Source organism: Manis javanica, chromosome 7 (assembly GCF_040802235.1).
Source record: "Manis javanica isolate MJ-LG chromosome 7, MJ_LKY, whole genome shotgun sequence".
In the NCBI taxonomy this organism is placed as follows: domain Eukaryota; kingdom Metazoa; phylum Chordata; class Mammalia; order Pholidota; family Manidae; genus Manis; species Manis javanica.
Genome location: NC_133162.1, coordinates 133,211,976 through 133,233,801, shown reverse-complemented (window position 1 = coordinate 133,233,801; position 21,826 = coordinate 133,211,976). Strand labels below are relative to the sequence as shown.

Genomic DNA, 21,826 nt, shown 5'->3' with positions numbered 1-21,826 from the left:
AACTATATGATGCTGTGATTGAGCCTTAACCTCTAAGGAAGATGAATTTGACAGGAGTGTGAAGGGTGGACTGAGAGCCAGGGCGGGGCAGCAATGCCTCTTTCCCTGGATTGGTCTGGTCTGGCCTTCTCTGCTGTTGTGTAAGCCCTCATTCCCAGGGGCGTTTCCAGTAGTTGTCCGTACGTCAGCTGTCATTCTCAGGGAACACCGTGAACTTTGTAAGGCCTGGAACCATGACTTCCCCCTCCTCATGTGCGCCTCCAAACAGCAGGCACCCCAGTGCCTGAGAGTGGCTGAGGCGGCCACTCAGCATGTGCACACAGCCAGCAAGTCCATGTGGAGAGCAGTATTTCCCCTTTTTCCTGCAGAAGGAACTGGGGGTTATCGAGGTGACAGGGCTAACTGAAAGTGACTGCTGGTGGGTGGCTGGCCTGCACTTGGCCTCCAGCTTGGAAGGCAGTCCTCTTAGCCAACTTGAAGACTGTGCTCCAGGAAAGCCTAGAGATGGATGGAAACCTGGCATCCGGGCAGCCATCGGCGTGGACATGGGGAGCTGCTTTTGTCCTTCCTGACTCTTTTGTTTCTGGCCTTACGTTCTTGGTGTCCTTCAACTTGTGGTTATGTCGGCATCATTCTCCACATTGCATTAAGTACACCAGTTTTCTTCATAGGCTACAACACATTCGCCTGCCAAGGGTCGCCCCTGAGTGCCAGCTCCCTCGGCCTTCGACACCCTCAGTCCTTGGCTGGACCACTTCAGCTTCAGCAGCACCTTCTCCGTGTGTGTGTGCATGGTGTGCATGAGTGTGGATAAAACATCCTCTGTTCACTAAATCATTTATCCTCATCTGTGGCAGATAATGATGACTGGCCCTTGGTCAGTAGTAGTGGAGTCTCAGAGAAATGTTAGAAATCTTACGAAGGTGTAACCCACAGGTCACAGTTGTTAGCTGTCACCGCCATATACTGCCACAGAGAGCAGAGAAAGGGAGTTAGAGTGGAAAAGTGAAGCGTTCCGTGGTGGATGTGCTGAGTTTTCTGGTGTCTGCTTGAACATTGTGTGGAGAGATGCTGTAGAGGCAGCTGGATCATGAGTTGATAGTGCCTGGATTTGACTTATGGATGTGGAATTCATCTGGGGAGAGAAGGAGAAGAGAGTATGATGGAGGATAGACCATGAACCTGGGGAGTGTTCGGGGCACACCGAGAAGGGACAGCTACGGGGTGGGGGTGACCATGTCACAGAGGCCAGGGGAGAGGCACTTCACAAAAGCCAGATTGAAAAGGCTTCATTCATTCATGTATTCATTCATTCAGCAGCTGCTATCTGTACGCTCCCCAGGCACTGTAATGGGAGTGAGTAGTGAACGAGGCGAGAGGAGGGTCTTTGCTCTTCTGGAACTCATTCTCCAGGGGACGAGACACACATTCATGCAATAGCCTGCTCTTCCGCTACGTGATTTTGTATATAGCCTTTACCCTTTTTAAGCCTCGGTTTCCTTGCCTGTAAAATACTGGGATAATAGTCATTCATCCCTAGGCTTGTTCTGAGCCCAAAATGAGACCACATCTGTGAAGTGCTGGCACATGCGCGGCCTGCAGTCCTTCTCTCTGCTTCAGTCCTTGGGGGAGGACTTCAGTTCAGTGCCTGTGGAGGAAAGAAGCAAGGTAAACTCAAATGGTGTCCTGATTCCTGACCCAGCCTGTTTGTAAGGCCCACATGCTGCCCCCAACAGAGGTGGACGCTCCAGGAGTCCAGGAGTGCATGGGAGTCCCTTTGGATCTGCTTAGACACCAGCAGCTTCGCCCTGACCTGGACTCTCAGGTGAAAGTTAGGAATAGCAGAGATGCTGGCTAAGAAAATTCTCTGCAGCCAGAAGGGAGGGGCCGCCTGTGGCTGCCTGGGAAGCATTGTACCTGCTGCTCTTATAGGAACCCTGGGTGTTGGTACCCCGACTGTATCCTTCAACCTAAGAGCTGGAGGAAACAGTTGACTTTCAACCACACCCCAGAGCATTCCTGTGTGAGCTCGCAATGCCAATGACGTAGTTTATGATGTCCTCTGAAAATAAGAACTGGTCTTGGGACTTCTGCGCCTTTGATCACATCTGGTACTTAGCGCGTGCTCCCATATGTTCGCTGGCAAGGAATGCAAGTAGTCTTGAACTGGCATTTGGCTTTGGAGCCCTTCAGGAGCAGTAACTCTGGCAGAGTGTCCTGACATGGTACATTCAGAGGTATAGAAAAATGCTACATGCTGTAAAATGTCTCTGCACCCTAGCCTCCAGGCAGGGTTTTGTGCTCACCTGGGTATTCGTCATCACCACCCCCCTTAGCCAGCTGCCTTTGGGTGTTCACTTTGCTCCTTGCAGGCGAATTGAAAGAGCCAGAGGGAAACCTTCCACACGCCCAGCTGTATCTCCTAACTTCTCACTTGGAATGGACATAGCAAAAAAAATAGTGTTTAAGAAAATTGAGCCCACATTCCTGCCTAGCCTAACCAGCTGGTGCTGAATAGAGGTTACCTCCTTTCCAGCTGGCAGAGTCCTCACATCTCCCTGTTTTTATTTATTTTTTTAACATTTCCTGCTTTGCTCACTTAAAGTTCCTACAGTGTTGCTTGCAAATTGCCTTGAGTGAGAGTGTAAACTCTATAGCTTAAATGAAGGAGACTGTGACAATATCTGTCAGTTTGCAAATGGCCTATATCCTTTGACCAAGCAATTGGCTTCTAGACATTTGTTTTTATATTCATTTATATGCAAAATGATGTAAGAGCAAGGTTATTCATTGAAGCATTGTTTATAATAGTGAAAGAAACAGTCTGTTCATAGAATGGGAACTGGTTAAAAAAAGGATATAGCATGCAACAGAATACTGTGCAGCTATAAAAAAAAAAGACTAGGGAAGCTATCAACCAATATGGAGAAATTGAAGGCATATTATTAAGTTTAAAAAGAAAGGCAAGGTACAGAGCAGTGGGTTTTGTATTAAACAGGCTCAGAGGGATCTGTGTATATATATTTGCTAATACATGCATGGAATATCTCAGGAAGGGTGCACCAAAAGCTGAGAGCCTTGATCGCCCCTGAGACGGAAACCAGGTAGTTGAGTGACGGGAGTGGGTGGGCTAAGATTTCCAGAATACCGAATGGTACCTTTCGGTTTCTACACCATGTGATTGATTATATGACCTATTTGAAAAAATTAATTTTCTGCCTCAGCCTTGTAGACATTGGTATTTGTGATACAATATGAACATAGAATGAGAAATAAGAGGTGTGCCTTGGCAAATGTTCAGAGTTTGGTTTGCATTTTGTTTCTTTTTTTAAGGATTAAAAGAGTTTTTAGTAAGAGTTATCAAAGATAGCCTGGGTCTAGAGGCTGTTACTCTCAAGTTTTTACCGCTCCCTCTGTACAGTTGCACAGACTTTGTTTCTGGCCTTAAATCATATCTATTTTCAGCTTCCCCAAAATCAAGAGTATCCTGTGCCATATCAATGAAAGTAAATGTACTTTCAATTAAAGGTGTTAAGTATGAGTCTGAAAAGATTAATTCTTTATAAAAGGATGACCTTCAGTAGTTATATCCAATTAGGCATTTTTCCAGCCATATTTCATCCTGATGGGACATGTCTACTACTCGCAATCAATCATTGTGATCTTTTCAAAGGCATGTGTTTTAGGTTCAGAGTCATAAAAGGAAGACTGGACTATGCAACCTCCCGAACTTGAGCCCCAGTTGATGAAGATAGAGATTATGGGTATTGGATATTACTTTTGTGGTATTAATATTTAAAGAATCCGGATGTGCATGATGATATTCTGGGCATGGTTCTTGACACCTCTATTTTCATAACCTAGTGGAACAAACAGATTTAGACAAGACTGATGAAAAGAAAGAAAAGGAAAGAGGGCAGTGACATAAATTAGCATCAAATCAAATTCCTTTTCATTCATTTTCACCTGCTCATAATGTCATGTCATTATTAAATACACTGTAAATACTTGCTTTCCTAGGGCTGATTTTTTTAGTTCTAATTCAACCTTTGCTGACATATAGCTCACAAAAAAACCAAGGCTATTACATAAATTGAATGCTTGCTCATCTTAATATAGGAACATGTGAAACCTTAGGGAAAAATGTTTTTTCTCAAAAGTGGAAGAGATTGAGCATTTATGTTTGTGTTAGATTATTTCCAGTATGGAATTATCCATCCTCACTGTGGCACTCATTAAATTTGTTAACTTGGAAAAGCCATTGGATATACTCACCTAAGAAATGGAAAACAATGAATACCTACTTTGCATAACTCAAAGGTTGTTTTTTGGAACCAGAGGAGGTTTAATTCATGAGATTTGATGCCAGCATTTCTCAAAGTGTTGTCTTGCAACTATTGGGGGTCCTTGAGACCCTTTCAAGGAGCCCAAGAGGTCAAAACTATTTTTACAATAATATTAAGAAATCATTTGCTCTTTTTACTCTCATTCTTTCACGCACCATACAGTGGAATTTTGCAGTGGCTGGCTACATGGCATGTGATATTATAACATTAAATACAGAAGCAAATAAAAGAATCCATCTGTTTTAAGCCAGACATTACAGAGTTATACAAACATAGAAAACAGCACTTGCTTTTCACTGATTTTTCTTTTGTAAAGCAAATTTCATTAAATAATTTTTTTATGTTATTAGGTGATGGATTACTGTCATTCTCAAATAAGTGTCTTGAAATTTATGTTTTCGTTTTCAATGCAATAAGTATTGAAAAATGTAACCAGTATAAACAAATCTTCTTAATTGCATTTAAAAACCTAAAGGGGTGCCAAGACCAGAACATCTGAGGACTGCGGAGGTGTAGGAAAGCCCTGTGTAAATGTGTGATGACATAGGTAGTTGATGAAGAAAATTCAGGCTGCTGAAACAACGCCCCGTGCCAGCAGTCCTTCCGCTAGAGGCACTGATTGCTCATGACCTGTTCCACCTGCAGGGCAGAGTTGCTTATCTCGGGTCCAAGATGATCTCTGAACCGTGTACAGTTGTCTGCAGTTCCCTATGTCCATCATGTGTCTACACTTTTAGAGTGAGAGTCCACAGTTCTCACAATTTTCACATTCTCAGAAGGTCCTAAAAGAAGCCCAGCTACAGGAATTGCTAACATGCTCTAGTCCTTTTCTGTCTCTGAGAGGAGTAATGATAAAGTCAAGGTGGAGACACCTGAGAAGAGATGCAGAGTGGGTCAAGGCCCTTAAGTGCTCTTGGGTGTCTCTTGAGTTCTTGACCCTTTACTTCTGTGCTTGTGGAAGGGTGTCAGACTTAGGCCAGCTTGTGCAGGTACCGGGGGGAGGGCTGTCTGTTGGTAGGTACCATGCCCTTGTCGCCTCTCTGGGCCTCCTAGCACTTAGTGTGGTAGGATGTGGTATGACCTAAAGAACCAAAGTCAGACTGTGGACCAAAAAGGGCCCAGAGACTGGCCTCATGATTTGGTCACTATACGTAGAGGCCAGGAGATATTCCCCTACCAGAGTTGTAGAGCGGACCGCCAGCACCGAAGGAGGAGGTTCATGAGTAGGTACTCGGGCCGTCTGTGTCTGTCTTGGACACCTTTGGCAGCTGAGCAAAAATAGTTGACGACCTAAGGTGTTGTTATTAACTAATTCTGGCATCTGTTGACAGTTACTCTGTTCTTAGGAGAATTTAAAACCATTCTAATTACAGCTCACTGTCCCTTATTATCATTTCTTGAAATTAATATGAATTGAAAATGCATATCTTAGATATTTACATGGTCCATATTTCCCCAGTGTCATTTAATTCTTGAAGTATACATGCATAAAAATTTAATGGAAGCATTTTATATTTAAAGCTTAATATATTCAGTGGGTAATTTCACAGCATTCAGTGGTCCCTACTATTTGGATAAAATTTTTTATGACAAAATCCGTACTTTATTTTTGTTTTCGCATGATTTAAGCAAAGTGCTGTCATGAGCTTCATCACTAAGAGTATCTATCCTGTTTGTTTTCACCTAAAAATAATTTGATAAAATGCCATTTCCCAGGTAAAATATGAAAAATGTGTATTATTTACTGTAAGGGCTTTTGAAAATTTTAGTTATGAAGTTATATTTAAAGTTACTGCTTTAGTGTGGAACTTATAAAATGAACATTTTATTTTTGGAGTTTTGTGATATGAGTCTGTTTTTATAAGGTTAATTCAATCAATTCAATAAATTTCTCCTTTTATTATTGTCATAACTGTCTCCTCCCAGATGAGGAAGCATTTGGAGGTAACCCAGACTGTAAAATGCTCTCTGTGCATTAGTAGCATCTTGTAAAAATCGGAATACATTTGGTTTGATTAAACTCTGCTTCATTAGATTTTAATGTGCTCTATGTTATGTATTTCAGAAACTCCAGAAAGGAACTTAATGACATACGATTTGAATTTACTCCAGGAAGAGGTAAGTTTTAATTGAAATTAGTGTTTTATTGCTGCAAAGAGCATTTCAGAAATTGATTGCAAGTGTGTAGTTATAATTTGCTATTCAAAAATGCTTTCTCTAAAAACAAAGGAGGGAGGGAAGAAAGGAAGAATTTGTGATAATTGTGGGGAATTCAAACGAAGCTATACTGACTGTGAATTTCAGTGACACGTGCTCCACAGTATGTATACACATATAAATTAAATGCATTAGCTCAACCATGACAAGAGGTGCATAGTGATGTAGGGCCTAGAGAACATGATGAGTGTAATCAGCAACATACAGCAGCCCTAATGAGGGTCAAGTAATGAATGACATCAGACCAAAACGTGGCACTGCGTCTGTTCCTAGTTCACATAGCACAAAGCCTATGTTGTGGAGTGTCTTAGCCTCTAAATTGCTGCAGCCTCTGCTGTTAAGCGTGGTAGGAACGATGTGAGTCTTGCAACGTAATATAATTTCAATATTTTAAATAGTTATTAAAATGGCTTACAGGCCAGACTGGTTGCTCTTTAAGCTCCCAGATCTGTGGAAGTGATAGAACCATGTCTCACTTCTTGACATCTCTAGCACCTGGCAAGTGCTGCTATGCCAGAGAATCTCAAGTAATTTCTGGTTTACTAATGGGTAAATAACATATATGAACAGCCTTTGGAGACCACAAGACTAGTTATTAAAATAAAAATTGCTATTTTCACTATTGAGATTATGACCAGAACAACCTAGATAAGTGAAAATCAGATGCTAATGCTAATAAGACTGTTAACTGTTTTCCCTGGCCTCTGGTTTCAGATTTTTATGTACATGAAAACAGCCTTGATGTCTATCTTGAGTATATTCCTAAAGTATACTCATCTCATATATTTGTATCTGTTAATACATATAAGCTAATAACACGCTGTAATTATTTTATGTCCTAGATTTCATGTAAATTTTGATTTGATTACATAAATCATATTTGCTAGAATTTTGAAAACCTGAAACTTTCTAGCTTTGTATCTTGTCAGTGAGTTAACTGCTTTGACCTCCCTGCTAGTTTATCACCGGGTAGTTAGAAACTCGAATGCTTGCAGGGGCTTCAGGAAATCAGAGTGTTCTGTCTCAATACATTCAGGTTCACTTGTTAAAAAACCCCTGCTAGCCAAACAAAATATTGAGATTGTAAGGCTGAATGTTCTAGCCAGCTTCACAGAGCTGAGTCATGTTCAGAGTAGAGCGCTTCATTGTGCTACCCTAGGTTCCATGCTAAGGGATCATTTTTATCCCTAAGAGAATTTTTAAGGTGTTTTTGTACTTCTAACAGTGAGTACAAAACCCCAGGTAAGCCTACCTTACATGGAATTGCACAGTTTAGTAAGTTTCCTGTGTTTTTCTTTACCTTTTTTTTCACTTAATTCTATTTCATTCATTATGAAATTGAATGAGTAAAGTGATAGAATACCACAATTTCTCTGGAAGTACAAAGAGTATACATTGACTCCCAAATGTTTATTGGATGTTTGGGAAATTGGGCCATGTGTGAAAGTGAGAAAGTGCACAGAAACTTAAGGAAGGTGCCTTTCAGATGATTGCTGGCTGCTTCATCATCACGGCTACACCATTTAATGAGAAATCCCTGTGCATCAGACACTGGGCTGATAAATCAACACATTAAAGCCCAGGGATTGTGGAAGATAGTGTGCCTTCAGCTACATAATTCACACGAGTGTGTGCGCACATGCCCACACACACACACGCACGCACACTCAGACTTAGTCACCACACACACACGCAAGCCAACACAGATGTAGTTGGGGAACCTTGTCTGTGCTGAGGGCATCCTTTAGCATAGTGAACTGCAATTCCGTTTAGGTGATTCAGCGGCTGTACTTGCTTGCAGTGCCTTCCTGTCTTTGGAAGACATTTAAGTCAAACTTTCATCGAGGTTGTTACCGCTGTTGAGCCAGTTTGTTTTTATCCAGCTCTGGTTCTGGATGATTGTGAGAATATCAGAAGGCCTTTGGGACCACATCATCTTCCTTGTAAATACAAGGGTTCATGATGGTTATTTTGAGCACATTGCAATTTATCAATTTCTTTTTACAAAGTCTTCAAACAGACTTTCCCTATTATGTTCCTTCATAACCTTTCAATTAAGTTATTTCAGTTATATTCACTTGCTACAGCCTTTTCAGTCCCATCTTTATGAGATTGCTAATTCCTGTCACTTATCTTTGAGAAACTACATTCTTTTATTCAACCACATTTTCTAAGAGAATGAATCTGTTGCTATCAAATGATCAATGTCATGTTAAAGGAGGCTCTTAATAGCATAAATTTAAATAGCTCTTCTTAATAGTCCAACAAGCTCATAGGCTGTTTGTACCAAATATAAGCTTGTATCAAATGCTACCTATTCAACCTTTGCCATAAATTCTGACTCAGTAGCTATTCATGAGAGAAAAGGATTGATGATGGCTGGAATTAACCTTGGCAAGAAAGAAAAGCAGTGTCACAGGGACCAGTTATGAGCTAACTTCTAGAAGTGCATGTGAGCATTAATTCAGACAGTAGCCAAAGGGCGAAAGTTTCTTGGTTCACCAGAAATGACACAATAATTTTATACAACTTCTGTTGAATAAATAGCAAGATGCAAACTGTATATGGCAAAATGTATTTCACATGGCTTCTGATTTCTCCTCTTGATAGAATCAGAATTGTTGAATTTTAAAACACATGAGCATGATTTTCATAAATGAAAGATATGTATTTTACATTGAACTGGTTTGTTGCTTTTTATTGTTATTTTATTTTATTGTTACTAATACATATTCATTATGTAATTGGACAGACACGGCAGATGGTGTTTCTCAGGAGCTCTTCTCTGCTGGCTTGGTTGATGGGCATGACGTAGTTATAGGTAAATCATTTTTTAGTATGAAGTGTTTTGATACATCAAATGGACATCATTTAGAAACAAGTTTTCATGAAGGAATAATTTACTCTGGGTTTTTGAAAATTTCTTCTTGCTCTTTTATATGAAAGAATTGTATTTAAGAGTCATATTTAATTTTATTTTTTAAAAAGCTCTTCATGTAATTCTGTCTAATTTATCTGGACATGATTTATCTGATGCAGAACCTCACTTGTTGGAAATATAGCAAAGAACCTAGAAGACTCAAATGTCTGTGACACAGCAAAACTAAAATTCCATGCACCAATGTACAGGATCCTCTGAGGTCCTTTCTCAGAGGCTTTCTATTCCTTCCTCGATATAGTTCTAATGAACCTTGATGTTAGTTTTCCCAGCCCTTAGCGAGATTTATCATAAAGTCTTAAGGTTGGATGAGACTTAAAAGATCATTCAGGCCATTCCTTTCATTGAATAGACAAAAGTCAACAGATTTCTAAAGTGATTCAGTATTTTGTGCAAGACCATGAAGCTGGGTTGTCGCAGGGACACTTCATTTTGAGACAGAAGCTCTTTCTACCCCTTTTAGAATCAAACAGTAGCTGCATGGAGATGGGGAGCCTGCTGCACACTAGCCTGCATGTGTGTTTCATTTCTAGGAGCAAGAAAATGACTGGTAGCCTCCTGACAAGGCAAGGGAGGCAGAAAGCTGTAAGAGGCAGACACTGTCATCTGAGAAAAAGTGTAGCCTGGTTCTGCCTAAGAGGAGGGTAAATAGTTCCATGCCCAGCAAATTCTGAGTTTATGAAGATTTTATAATGTAGTCTGTTACAGAGTATTCATCATGCTGACCCTAAGTAATCAAGATGAGTTAACACTGTAGTAATGTTAACTACAACATAGTAATTATATTGTTAATTATTATAATAACATATTAAGGGAATTTGTATTATGACAAAACTTCAGAAATATTCCAATCAAAACTGATGCTTGAAATCATTTAAGTGGTATGTTTTAACTTAAAAAAAAAACCACTTAGCTGAAACTGGTCATTCCCGGATAAATGCTGGAGTGTGCGAGAGTTTGCGGCGGATGTAGTTAGGTGCCAAGAGTATTGTGTTCCTAGAACCTCTATATAACACACACCATTGTAAAGTGAATTTATTCTGTTTAAATAAGAGCAACTGGGGTTTTAGTGGGAGATGAGAATTCTGACTAAAGAATCAGTTTCAAATGTATTATTGATATATAAATAATATGTCATAAATGTAAGTATACAAAGATAGATATCCACTTTTAAAGGAAAGTGATGTGTGTGTCCTCGTATATTCTGTCTTTTCACACTTTCCTATATGGTGTTTGAGATCTTGTGACCGCTAACGTCTTACCTAAGTTTTCTGATCCCGTGTGAGAGGGAGTTGAGTAAAAAGGTCAGTTCAACTTGGGTATCTGCTATAAATTCCCTCTTAGACTTAACTTTTGTTAACAGTTACTTGATAAAGGTAGATACTCATTCACATTAGAAAAAGTAAGCACACACCTTTGTGTCTTAGTTTACCTGAAGAAATAAGGAGAAAAGTTGATGGCTAGATGAAGATACCCTGTAAGATACATTTTCTTTAAAGAGAGCTATGGTGTATGGGCCATACACAAAGCCGCCAGAATGAAAAATTCCTTAGTAGATAAAAATTAAAATGTAAATTCTTTTTAAAACACCCACTAATGTTTCCTATTGGGCAGGAAACCGAGGATCAAATAGTCTTTGATTTGAGTTGATCATGGCAAGTGGTAGGGAACAAAGAGAGTAAGAGATTCATGGAAAGATACTAGGTCCTACCTTTTTCTTTTAACATTGTCTTGCTTGAGGGCCACACTCAGATCTAGTGCACTACTGTCATTGCCCCAGGCTCAGCTGAATCTAAAGTCAGTGATTTCTTGTTATTTTTTTTAAGATGGAAAATAAGGCATAGTTCATGTACAACTTAATGAATATGTTTTAAATACAAAGATAACTAGAAAACATCTATCTTTCTATGCTTTAATTACTTTTCCAGAATTTTCCATTTTGCCTTCTTTCTCCTTGGGGCTGACGTGTAGGACGTTGGAGTAAGAGGAAGCATGTGCCTTTCTTCCTTATCTTAGTGTCAATAAAAATGCCTCAGAGGAACGTCCCACCTCAGAGTCACGCTTGCGTATTTCATCTGATCAGCTTGTAAATTCTGTAAGGTAGAGAGGACAAGTTGGTTTTAATGGGTATATTATGGACGAAAAAGGAGGTCAAAAGAAGTTTCCAGGATATTGTCGCTTGTCATCGTCTTTGAAATCAGGACTCCCTGCCCAGAGCCTGGCCCTGGCCTTCTCCTCTGTGTACGATTCATCCAGTATCTTCAGCTTTGAAAAGTAAATCCAGGTGACTTTAAATGATGGAGGTTTTCATGTCTTCTGGAAAAAAAGAAAATAGCTGTCCTTACTTATTTTTCCCGCATCAGATGATTAAAATTTTAATCATTGACTATTTAAGAAACAGATACATGTGTTTAACTTTGTCCCCTCTAACCCACCTCTCAGTTCTCCACTCGCTGCCTTATCATTTGTTTCCTTCTTTGTGAGATTTGTCCCCTCAGCATAGGAATCTATTTTTATTTCTTCCATCTTAAAACGGCCCTCTCTTTACCCCACCTCCCATTACAGCTATTTCTCTCCACCCTGTTAGAAAACTTAGACTCCTTCAAAGAACTGCCTCTGACTTAAATTCCCTTCTTACCATTATCTCTGGACCCTACTCCAGTCAGGCTTTGACCTCCCCACTCCACTCAGACCGTTCTTTGCTCCTCTCAAAGCCCCACCGGGGAAGGCACGCACCCAGCGGGTGAAGCGGCAAGCGCAGGAGTGAGTGTGGCTGGCCGGCAGTGAGCAGGAGGAGAGGGTGGACGGTCGTGGGCTGTGACCGAGCGCCTGCGTGCTCCCAAGTCCAGTGGTTTATTCTCAGTCGTCACCTTGTGTGAACTTCAGCAGCACTAGCACCCTGCATGGCAAGTGTTTGCATTTGCTTTGTAAGACTCCTTTGGTCCGTCACGTTACTGATGTCACCTCACTCTGCTGGTTTCTCCTCATCTCTCTGACCTGTAAACATTGACAGGTCTAAGGACTCTTTGCCTTGAATCTCTTCTCTGTTCTCTAATCGCTCGCTTCCTTGGTGAGCTCATCTAGTTCCGTGGTACTACCGCCTCCCAGTCTCTGATTCCCAGATTCAGATCTCCAGCCCAGACCCTCCTCGAATTCCAGACTCATATCCAGCTGCCTTCTTGGTATCTTCACATGGAAGGCCAGTAGGTATCCCAGATTGAATTAACACCACCTCCGTAATCCAGCTCCTAGTGTCTGCTCCCAGCCAGCCCACCAGTTCCTCTGCGTTCTAAAGTGACGTCAATTCCATCTTCTCAAGTTCTCAAGCCAAAAACCCAAGAGTTATCCTTGGCTTACTTTCTCATACCCGACATCCAGTCTGTACAGATGTACCCAAGATCCAGCCATTACCCATCATCTCGCTTCCCATCCTATTTCAAGTCCTCCTCATCCCTCAGCTGAAGTATCGCCTCCACCTCTGTGCTGGCCTCCCCGCTTCTGGCTTTGTCTCCTTTCCACCTATTCTCATCCTAGCAGCCAGAGACCCAAGAAGTCAGCAGGGACAAAAGGCCGCATAGGGTGATTGTATTTGTGTGAAATGACCAGAATGTGCAAATCCATAGAATCAGAAAGTAGATGAGTGTTGCCAGGGCCTGCAGGGAACAGGGAAAAGGGGACTGGCTGCCAAGGGGTATGGGGTCTCTTTTTGGGGTAATGATGAAAATGTTCTGGAATTAGAAGTGGTAATGGTTGCACAACCTTGTGACAACTAAAAGCACTGAATTGCGTACTTTAAAAGGGTGAATTTTATGATAGTGTGAATTATATCTCAATATAAAAAGTAAGCCAGATCACATTAATGTTTCAAGTAAAACCCTCTGGCGGCTCTCCATCCCACATCCCAGTGGCTTACAATTCCATGATCTGCCCCGTCACTTCTCAAACCTTTTTGCTCTCTCTTCCTCTCCCCTGTAGCTCGTTGCACCCCAGCCATTCTGGCCTTAGTATTTGTTACTCCTTCTATGGGGATGCCCCTTCCCAGGTACACCTGAGCATCTCCTAGGGCTTAAATGTGACACTGCCTCTGAAATGGGCCTTTCCTGGCCAGCCTACTTAAAATTGCTCCCCGTCTGCATCATCTACACCTCTTCCTTCCTTAATTCTTTTACCCAGTCTCTCGCCACCTAACAGGCTATATGTTTCATTCATTTATTTCAGTAACTACAAGGGATTTTTTTCTTGAGCATTAAGTATCTTGAAGGCCAGGTTTTTTATCTGTTTATTAATTGCTATGTTCCCAGTGCCACATATGCATTTCACATAGTAGGCATTCAGTCAACACTTTTTAGAGATAAACAAATACAGTTTTGAAATAGATATCTCATAACATTTACTTTAGAAACAAAGTCTATTTTGAGTATGAAATTTCAGTATTTTAAGAAGCTTACTTTCAGGAGTACAGAATTCATGTAGCATTTTATAAATGTGAAATTATGTTCGCTTAACAAAGGCTGTGCAAAAATATAGTCCAGTTCAGCTTAGAATGTTGGCATATGGAGGTTTGAATGATTTCTTATATGTATATTTTTTTAGCTTTTAGAATATAAAACAGCTAACATTTAAGTAGATTAAAAATCTTTGTTTCCCCCATCAGAGTTTTCTCTTGAATTGGAGTAAATGCTTAAGGCAACACACAAAAAACCCTGGAAAAAGCAATAGTGTATGTTATGGAAAAGTGAATGTTAAACCTTTTCCTGTGATGTGGCAAAGATATATTACAAGAAGTCTTCAGTACCCAGCTTCAGGGTGATCTCCCTTTAGTGTGCCCACCTTCACAAAGCAGAGAGGACCCGGTGTAGTGATGGGATGGTTGTGTGCAGACGCAGAGCAGTGCAGAGTGAAATGTAACGTAGACTGAAATCTCAAAGCCACTTAAGCTGTGCTTAAAGGCAGCCCAGCCTTAGGCAAGAAACCGGGAACAGTTTTAGGCTTGTGTAAATGGAAACTGATAAGATTGGCGAGGACTCCTGGCTGGGTGTTGGTTTAAAAAATGTAAGTTAACTTGGCAAGATGCAGAACCTGATGGTATGCATGTATAAATGTGCGTATCTTGCCTGGCTGGGATGGCTGATAAGCGAAAATAGACCAGATCTGAGCCCCCAATCCAGCTGTTTCAAAGAGGAAACCCAGGGTTCACTGATAAAGTAAGGCAGCGGAGAAACTTGTTTATTTTGCCTCATACTTAAAATGTAGCCGATCAGAAGTTTTCCCTGTAAAAGAAACGCAGGGGAGAAAAAAAATCCAAATTCATATGTACAAAAGACATCAAAAGTTCTGAGTTCTCTTCAGGCTTTGTGATGCCTGATAATTTTGAGACTCTCCGAGTAAGTGTTAGAACCGCCACCACAGAAGGCGCACCAGTGCATGTCGAAAGTAGCCAGTTGTCTGCCCTGCTCAGTAGCTCCTGCGAAGTTGTTGGCCTCTGATCCGCAAAGCTTGAGCCGGAGAACAGGGTTTGGCAGCGAGCAAAGAGCGAGTGGGAGAGGAAGGTCCCTGGCAGCTGTCTTCCAAAGAAATGCCTACTGACTGCTCTTTGCTGGGGTTTTATAGCATTTCCCGGCTCTGTAACAACGTATGTGCATTTTTTCCTTCAAGCGGAGTTTAGGACCAGATGTCGGAATTTCTGTTTCCTGAGAAGGGAAATGTGTTTCGGCATTTATTTGTGCAGGTTTCCTCTGATGGATTTTGAGCCTCGCCGACTAGGTATCATTGCGCAGGAAGCTGATATTGATGATAGAGACTCATAAGCCATCTCAGCGGGTCTTCTGACATACTGTTTATGTTCTTGAGGGGCTCTTTTCCTGCACAGGGAGAATCCTATTCAAAACCTGTCTGCCCTTCAAGATTCACCATAAATGCCACCTCCAGGAAGACTTCCCTGATGCTGGTCCCCACCTCAACAGATTCTGGAGGGCAACTCTTCCTTGTGGCGAATGCGAGCCAACTGTATTTTTAGTGCCATGTGGCTTTCATCCCGTGCTGCGTGCTGGTGCCTGCCTTCCCCTTGTGTGGAGGTGAGGATGCCTTTAGGGCAAGACCTGTCTTCTGTTTTGTTGAGTCTTCCCCCTTCACCACACACTGGCACTTAATAAACATGCCTATGTTTAAATGAATACATTTAATTCCACTTGGCACATTAATGCTGGAATAGTGCTTGAGTTGATGGTACACTTAATGTTGCAACTTCTCAAAATGGAAGAGTAATTCCCCATCAAGATTGATTTTTCTTTTTGATTTTTCTTTTCCCCCCTCTCTCTGCCCCACCTCCCCTTCTTTCTCTCTTTCTAAAGAATGACTTGAGAATCTTGCCTCTTAGGAAGAAAATGTGGTTGATCTAGAAGACCTTCTGTCCCCTCGCGCTTGCTGAAGTTACACTCTTTGTCTCCGAGTGTGGACTCCGAGATGTCTGAGTCAGAAGTTTTATCGTGGGTGCTTATTAAAAATGCACATTTCCAGGTTCCAGCCTAGAGCTACAAAATCTGGATTCTTGTGCATAGAGTGTAGAAATGTGCATTTTTAACAAGGTGATTCTTATACACAGTAGCATTTCATGGCCACTTGTTTAGTTTCTGCTTGCAGTAACCTCTGGAGACTGTTTCAGCCTGTCATCTGTATCTTCTTTCCACTCTCAGTGATCTCCTTTGTTTTTCTACCTTATTTGATTCTCTTCTCCCTTTAGGAGTGTATTTTAAAACTGTGCCAGTTAACTTTTTAAAATTGTGAGTGTCTAAATGGTATAGATATGTGGTAGAGCCTCTGTGGTATAAATTTTTATGATAATGAGCCATTACATTTCTTTTTTTTTATTAAAACTGCTATTGCTGCTCAGGGTGCAGTAGATCCTCCAGGTGGCCTTCAGCTTTTATACTTCCATATAACGGAAAAGTGTCTTTAGGCTCCAGCATATGCAAGCACCACTATCTTTGCTCATTCATGAGCATATGGTTGTATGTGTGAAGTGCTTTGTTACCCTGGCTGTAGCCGGGGATATGTAAGTCTGTTGTGAGTGATCCAGGATTTATTGAGCAGCAATGTACTTTGGCAGTGAAAGTCTTGGAAAAAGAGTGAACATATTCTCTTATATGCAGTTCAGTGATGATGCTGAGATGTTACTGATGTTGAAATTCAGTGAAGGAAACCTTTCATTAAAAAATAGTGTCTTTATTACACAACCATACCATGATTTTAAAATGATGACAGATGATAAAAAAGGAAGAAAACTCCTGAAGCCTTTTCTGGGTTTGACAGGCTTGGGATTAGTTGAATGATGTCAATAAATACAGTTGAGTGATTCCTGATTAAAAGTTGTCTGTATGTTAAGTTTAGTCGTCTAGGGAATTAGAGATTCCTGGCTTGGGAGAACTGCTACTAATTACTTTCCTTGTATATATTTACCATAAATAAATGTTGAATAGTTTAATGTGGTATAGAGTTACCATTTTCAAAAATGTGCCACTGCCAATTTGATTATAACTCATTTTTCCCAAATATCTATTTTTCTGGTTTGCCAGATATCTATTTCCTGATTTCCCAAATATGTTTTTTTTAAACTTTTATGGAGGTATTTATCCCTTAAATAGGAAAATTTAATATTTTAATATGAAAAATGAGTATACAAAAATTATTTTTAAGTATTTACGAGTGACAAGCTGGACTAACATAAAAGTACCATACGTTCAGAAAAATGACTCCCCTTTCTAGCTGAATTAAAATATTCAGCTATTGAACCCATTGGAGAGATGATAGAATCACCATGTTGCTGTTTAAATATCCAAAGAACTGTTTCCTTTGTGGAATGCTCAGAACCAGGCCTGAATAGATGTGTGGAGCTCACACGTGTGTGTACACATACACACAAAGCATTAATGAGGTTGCAGACCTAAGAGTTAACATATTTTTAGTTTTATTTAATTGCAACAGACAGGCAGAAGCAAAATATAATTCTCTTTTAACAGAGTATCATTTTTTGTGATCTGGTGACCATATTCACCCTGCCCAGAAACATTCTAGGGAATTAAATGGGAGAAACATTTTCCTAGAAAACCCAGTCAGAAGCTAAAATGAGCTGCCCACTCCCATGACTGAATTAACTGCCAGTCCCAGCCACCCTCTCTGCTTACTTACCTGAAAATTCTAGAAAATGATTGACTATCCAGATAAGGGTTGGCAGTCTTATTGTTTTTAAAGACGTTCTGATTTGGTGGGATTGGGGAAAAGCAATTCAAAATTACCTCTCCAAATGGGGGCAGATGTTATTTGCAGGAAGGTCTAAAACATAAAATAACACCTTTAATTTCCCCACAGGTGTTCTCAGTTTCTGTATTGCATGATTATGAATTAGTGTACCAGTAAACCATGCTGTAAACCCTCATTTTCTAATTAACTTTTATACTTTTTATTTAGTTAGGAATGTGGATCCCTTTAAAACCACTGATACAGATCAATCCTTAATTTCTCTTAAAGTGAAGCAAGGGCTTGCTAGTAGATTACTCTTAGATATTCACTAATCAGTAGAGTCTTGCTTTTTTCAATTTCTTTAAATTGTCCTATTTAACTTATTTTAATGTGTCTTTTGACTCTAGAATCAGATGTGCCTGGGGATTATATTGAATCCAACCAAATTTTCTGACTTTAGAATTACAATAATCCCAAATTACCAGTCACTGCTTTTAATGAGAATATCTTTCTGGCAAAAGTCAAGTAGGTTTACTTTGATACAAGAAGCCGAATATTTGTGATGTTATACATTTTTCTAACATTACCAGGTGTGTAGGGTCTAAATTAAATGGCTCTTTTCCTGAGTACTGTGTTCCATTTGCAGATTGATTTGTCACTGGCTCTATCTAGTTACTGTGTGTGTTTGGTGTTTACCCACTTCAGAAATCTCTGGGCTTCCGTGAACTTTAACTATTTCATTCACATTATAATATTGTAGATAAAAGTACATGCCCAGCTTTGCTTGTAGTAGGCTGGCAGATTGGCAGGCAGATCTAATCTCAAACCAAATTTCTCTGCGTTTTTGTTTTTTTACTCTATTATTGAGATAAAAGAGAAGGCACTCACTGCCTGCTAATTTGCTATGTATTTGAACATAGAACTCCTTGTTTACCCAATCAAAAAAAATTTTTAAACAAAGAAAGAAAATTAGGTCAACATTTTTAACACAGTGTGGGCTTACTCTCACTATTTTTGGCTCCATGTCTAATTATAATCTTAAATTTGACTTTGTACCTGGCATTTGGTTATTATTTACGAAAAAAAAAAAAACAGCAAAGAGGACCTTCATGACCATTGTAAGAAAACCTAGTTCTTAATCTTGAACTCCTTAAGTTTAGCATCCCAAAGGTGCATAAGAATGCTTTCTCCCTGATTCACTTTAAAATAAGGAGAGACTTTGGCCAGTAACAGTATAATAGATTAGGAAACGTGTCCTTTTCATTAGATTTACACTTTCTCCATTGACATTTATGCCCAATTTTGTTCTTGAGCTAATGCGTATCACAAGTACATACTATACTGTGTAGCCTATGGCTAGCATTCCATAAATTCAGGTTTTCCTGGAGAATTCCATGGCTGATGACCCATAGGGCCGTCTAGCAAGGATTTTTCAAGAAAGCACTAGAATAGCCACAGGTGCAAACTCATGGGCCTGGCTCTCCACACTTTCTGGCCAGAGGACACTATGGCAGAAAGTGGAAGACGAGCTGTGCATTAGACTGGGCAGGCAGATATTTTTGTTTTAATTTTTTAATAGCAAAATGCCTTCATCTTCAACCTTAGGGAACCTGGTCTGCCCTGAGACATTGGTACTTGGAGTAAGGACATCAGATTCAAAGTGTCTTCTCAGTAACAGACCCCCAGGAGGGCTACTTTGTAACAGATTTCGAGAGTTCTTACCTGTTTGTAATTGTTTAGTTAGGTCTGTAGAAACTCAGTACGCTCATTACTCCTTCCTTCTTTGGATGGATGGATCTGGGCTCAGAATTCTTCCCTGTCCCTCTGTGCTAGGCGGGGTCAGAGGCTAACGAGCCTTGCTTTCCTCCGCTGTGGGCTGAGTTGCCTCCCATATCCTTCTCACTGTTTTGCTGCCAGTTCTTGCAGTGTTCGTAGAACTGAGTGATGGGCGTGGCGTACCCTGGAAATCCAACGTCTAATAGAAAGGGAGGGTACAAATTAGTGGGCGTGACTGGGAAAGCGCTGCTCTTGGGAAGCATAGAAATGCCATCGGCTATTCTGACTAATGGACTTCCTGGCCCCTGGCACACTAGGCTTGCTGGAGCTCTCAGGCTTTCTTTTTTAAAGTTGGTGTTTGTTTTTTTTTTTTAGTGCTCAGGAAAATTTTTATTAGGTAAGTCATGGGTATGAGAAATTAACTTTCGATATTTTTTTCAGGATTTCTTTTTGTCAAAAATATAGAGCTCTGTACTTAAAATAACTCGAAACAGTGGCTTTGTATGGTTAATTAGCAGTAATTAAATATAACAGCTCTAGCTTCTTGGCACAATCTGAAATATCCATGGAATTCAAGCATCTGCAGATGAAACAGTTTTCAGCCAATGCTAACAGACACTCCCCTGGGGTGTTACTGGGCGTGCCCAGAGGGTGTGTCCCAGCAGCCCTCACATCGCCTTGTCAGTGCCTGTGGGTTACCACGGGGCAGGCTCCCTGGCTCCTGCCTGTTCCCTGCCCAAGAGCCTGCTGGAGAGTCCTCGCTGGCATCGCCAGCCAGCTTGACAGATCTAGTGCTGCAACAGCGGTGTTGTGCCCACAAGGTCCCAGGTGTTTCCTGTCACTGAGCCAGAGTGGGACCTGCTTCTTTGCAGAAATGAAGAGAGGGGCCTTCTACCACGCTTGGCCATCCAGGGCCTGAGGCCGCCCTACTTCTTTGTTCAATAAATAAAGCATCTAATCTACCCTGCTGGGTGTACTCCATGTGAGGAAATAGACAGGCTTCCTGCCTCCATGAAACTTCCAGTCTAACAGGAGAGACAGACATTAGGTCAGTCCATGCACGGGAATAATGTAAGTGGAGTGAGAAACTGGGAGACATGCTGTGAAGGGAAATCCATGTGCCAAAAAGAAACACAGTAATGAACAGGGCTCCTCATTTAGATTCACAAGCAGAGTAAGCCCCTGTGAGGGACAAACATGTGAGTAAAGTCTTAGATCTTGCCTGGACATGTTGGGCAGAGGCGCAGCACGTACAAGATAATGAACTGTATGAAAGATGACCATGATCGCACAGGACCTTGTAAATAGCCATCGCCTTGATGACTCAGGAAAACTATTCCTACTCATTCAGCTTCGATACAGTCTCTTACGTACGTGAAGTATAAATCTTGCACCTTCCCTGCCTTTTTCCTATCAGAGGGCAAGTAAATGCTTTCCTTTAGCCTCATTCATTCTGCAGAGAGTCTAAACATACAGTCTGCGTGGGCTCAGATCCCTTTGCTGCCTGGACTTGATTTACCATTTGACTGAGGTCAATAGGAGCCACAGACGGACAGGACAGTACCTCTGGAGGACTCGAAAAATAAAAACTGAAATTATGTTTCAACATTCTATGTTCATTTAAGTTCAAGGGCATTGAAAAGTGACTTGTAATTTCATGTTTGCTAATCAGAATTTTAGAGATACCTTCAGTAATTCTGAATCCAGTTATTCTGTCAAAGGGAAGTTAGTATTCCTAAGAAAGACACAGGTTGGCCACTAGTTGCAGGCATTTTCTTTAACTGGGTTAACTGGTTTTATATATATATATATATTCATATGTATTCCCAAGGAGGATGAACTATATTCCCCATTTCATAATATTGCCTTATTCTCACACAAATTGCGGTATGGGCTAAGGTAGTCTTATCCATCCAGTAGAACAATTATCATTACAATACAGCACAGACAACAAAATATTCACGTACAACCGGTTAAAGCAAACTTACCATTTCAAATCCATTCATCGCAGTTGAATTTAGTGAATTCTCTTTCAGGAACTAATACTCTAATCACCTAAATTAAAGTAGACATTCAAGTGGCCTCATGTTCAGAACACGGGCATAGTAAAATCAGTTCTTGTTTACCTAACCTTTGTCCTAACCCGGATTTAGAGCCGGGACAGTGTTTTCTCAGAGTAGTGATTTCTAGAGTGATTATGAACTAGTAAAGCTGTCCGATAGTATTGGTCAGTCCTTTTTTTAAAACCCTCCCTTTATTGGCTTTATTCTCTATGCAATACTTTTCCTAGTATTGCTTTCCAAACTTCTGAAGA

The 21,826-nt window shown here is 40.7% G+C and overlaps 1 protein-coding gene and 1 long non-coding RNA gene across 4 annotated transcripts in view; one reads left to right on the top strand and one right to left on the bottom strand.

The window, feature by feature from the left end:
• STK39 (serine/threonine kinase 39) overlaps nt 1-21,826 on the top strand; it is a 268,447-nt gene that overhangs the window by 198,709 nt on the left and 47,912 nt on the right. For all 3 annotated transcript variants that reach the window (XM_036995948.2, XM_036995950.2, XM_073241605.1), the window contains exons 15-16: nt 6,412-6,464; nt 9,316-9,384. In XM_036995948.2, the coding sequence (XP_036851843.1) occupies nt 6,412-6,464; nt 9,316-9,384 (122 nt within the window). The remainder of the gene's footprint in view (nt 1-6,411; nt 6,465-9,315; nt 9,385-21,826) is intronic.
• LOC140850505 (uncharacterized) lies at nt 11,400-20,791 on the bottom strand. The gene is made up of 2 exons (XR_012133424.1): nt 19,459-20,791; nt 11,400-11,817 (listed from the first exon to the last, which is right to left on the bottom strand). It is a non-coding gene; the product is annotated as an uncharacterized lncRNA (long non-coding RNA).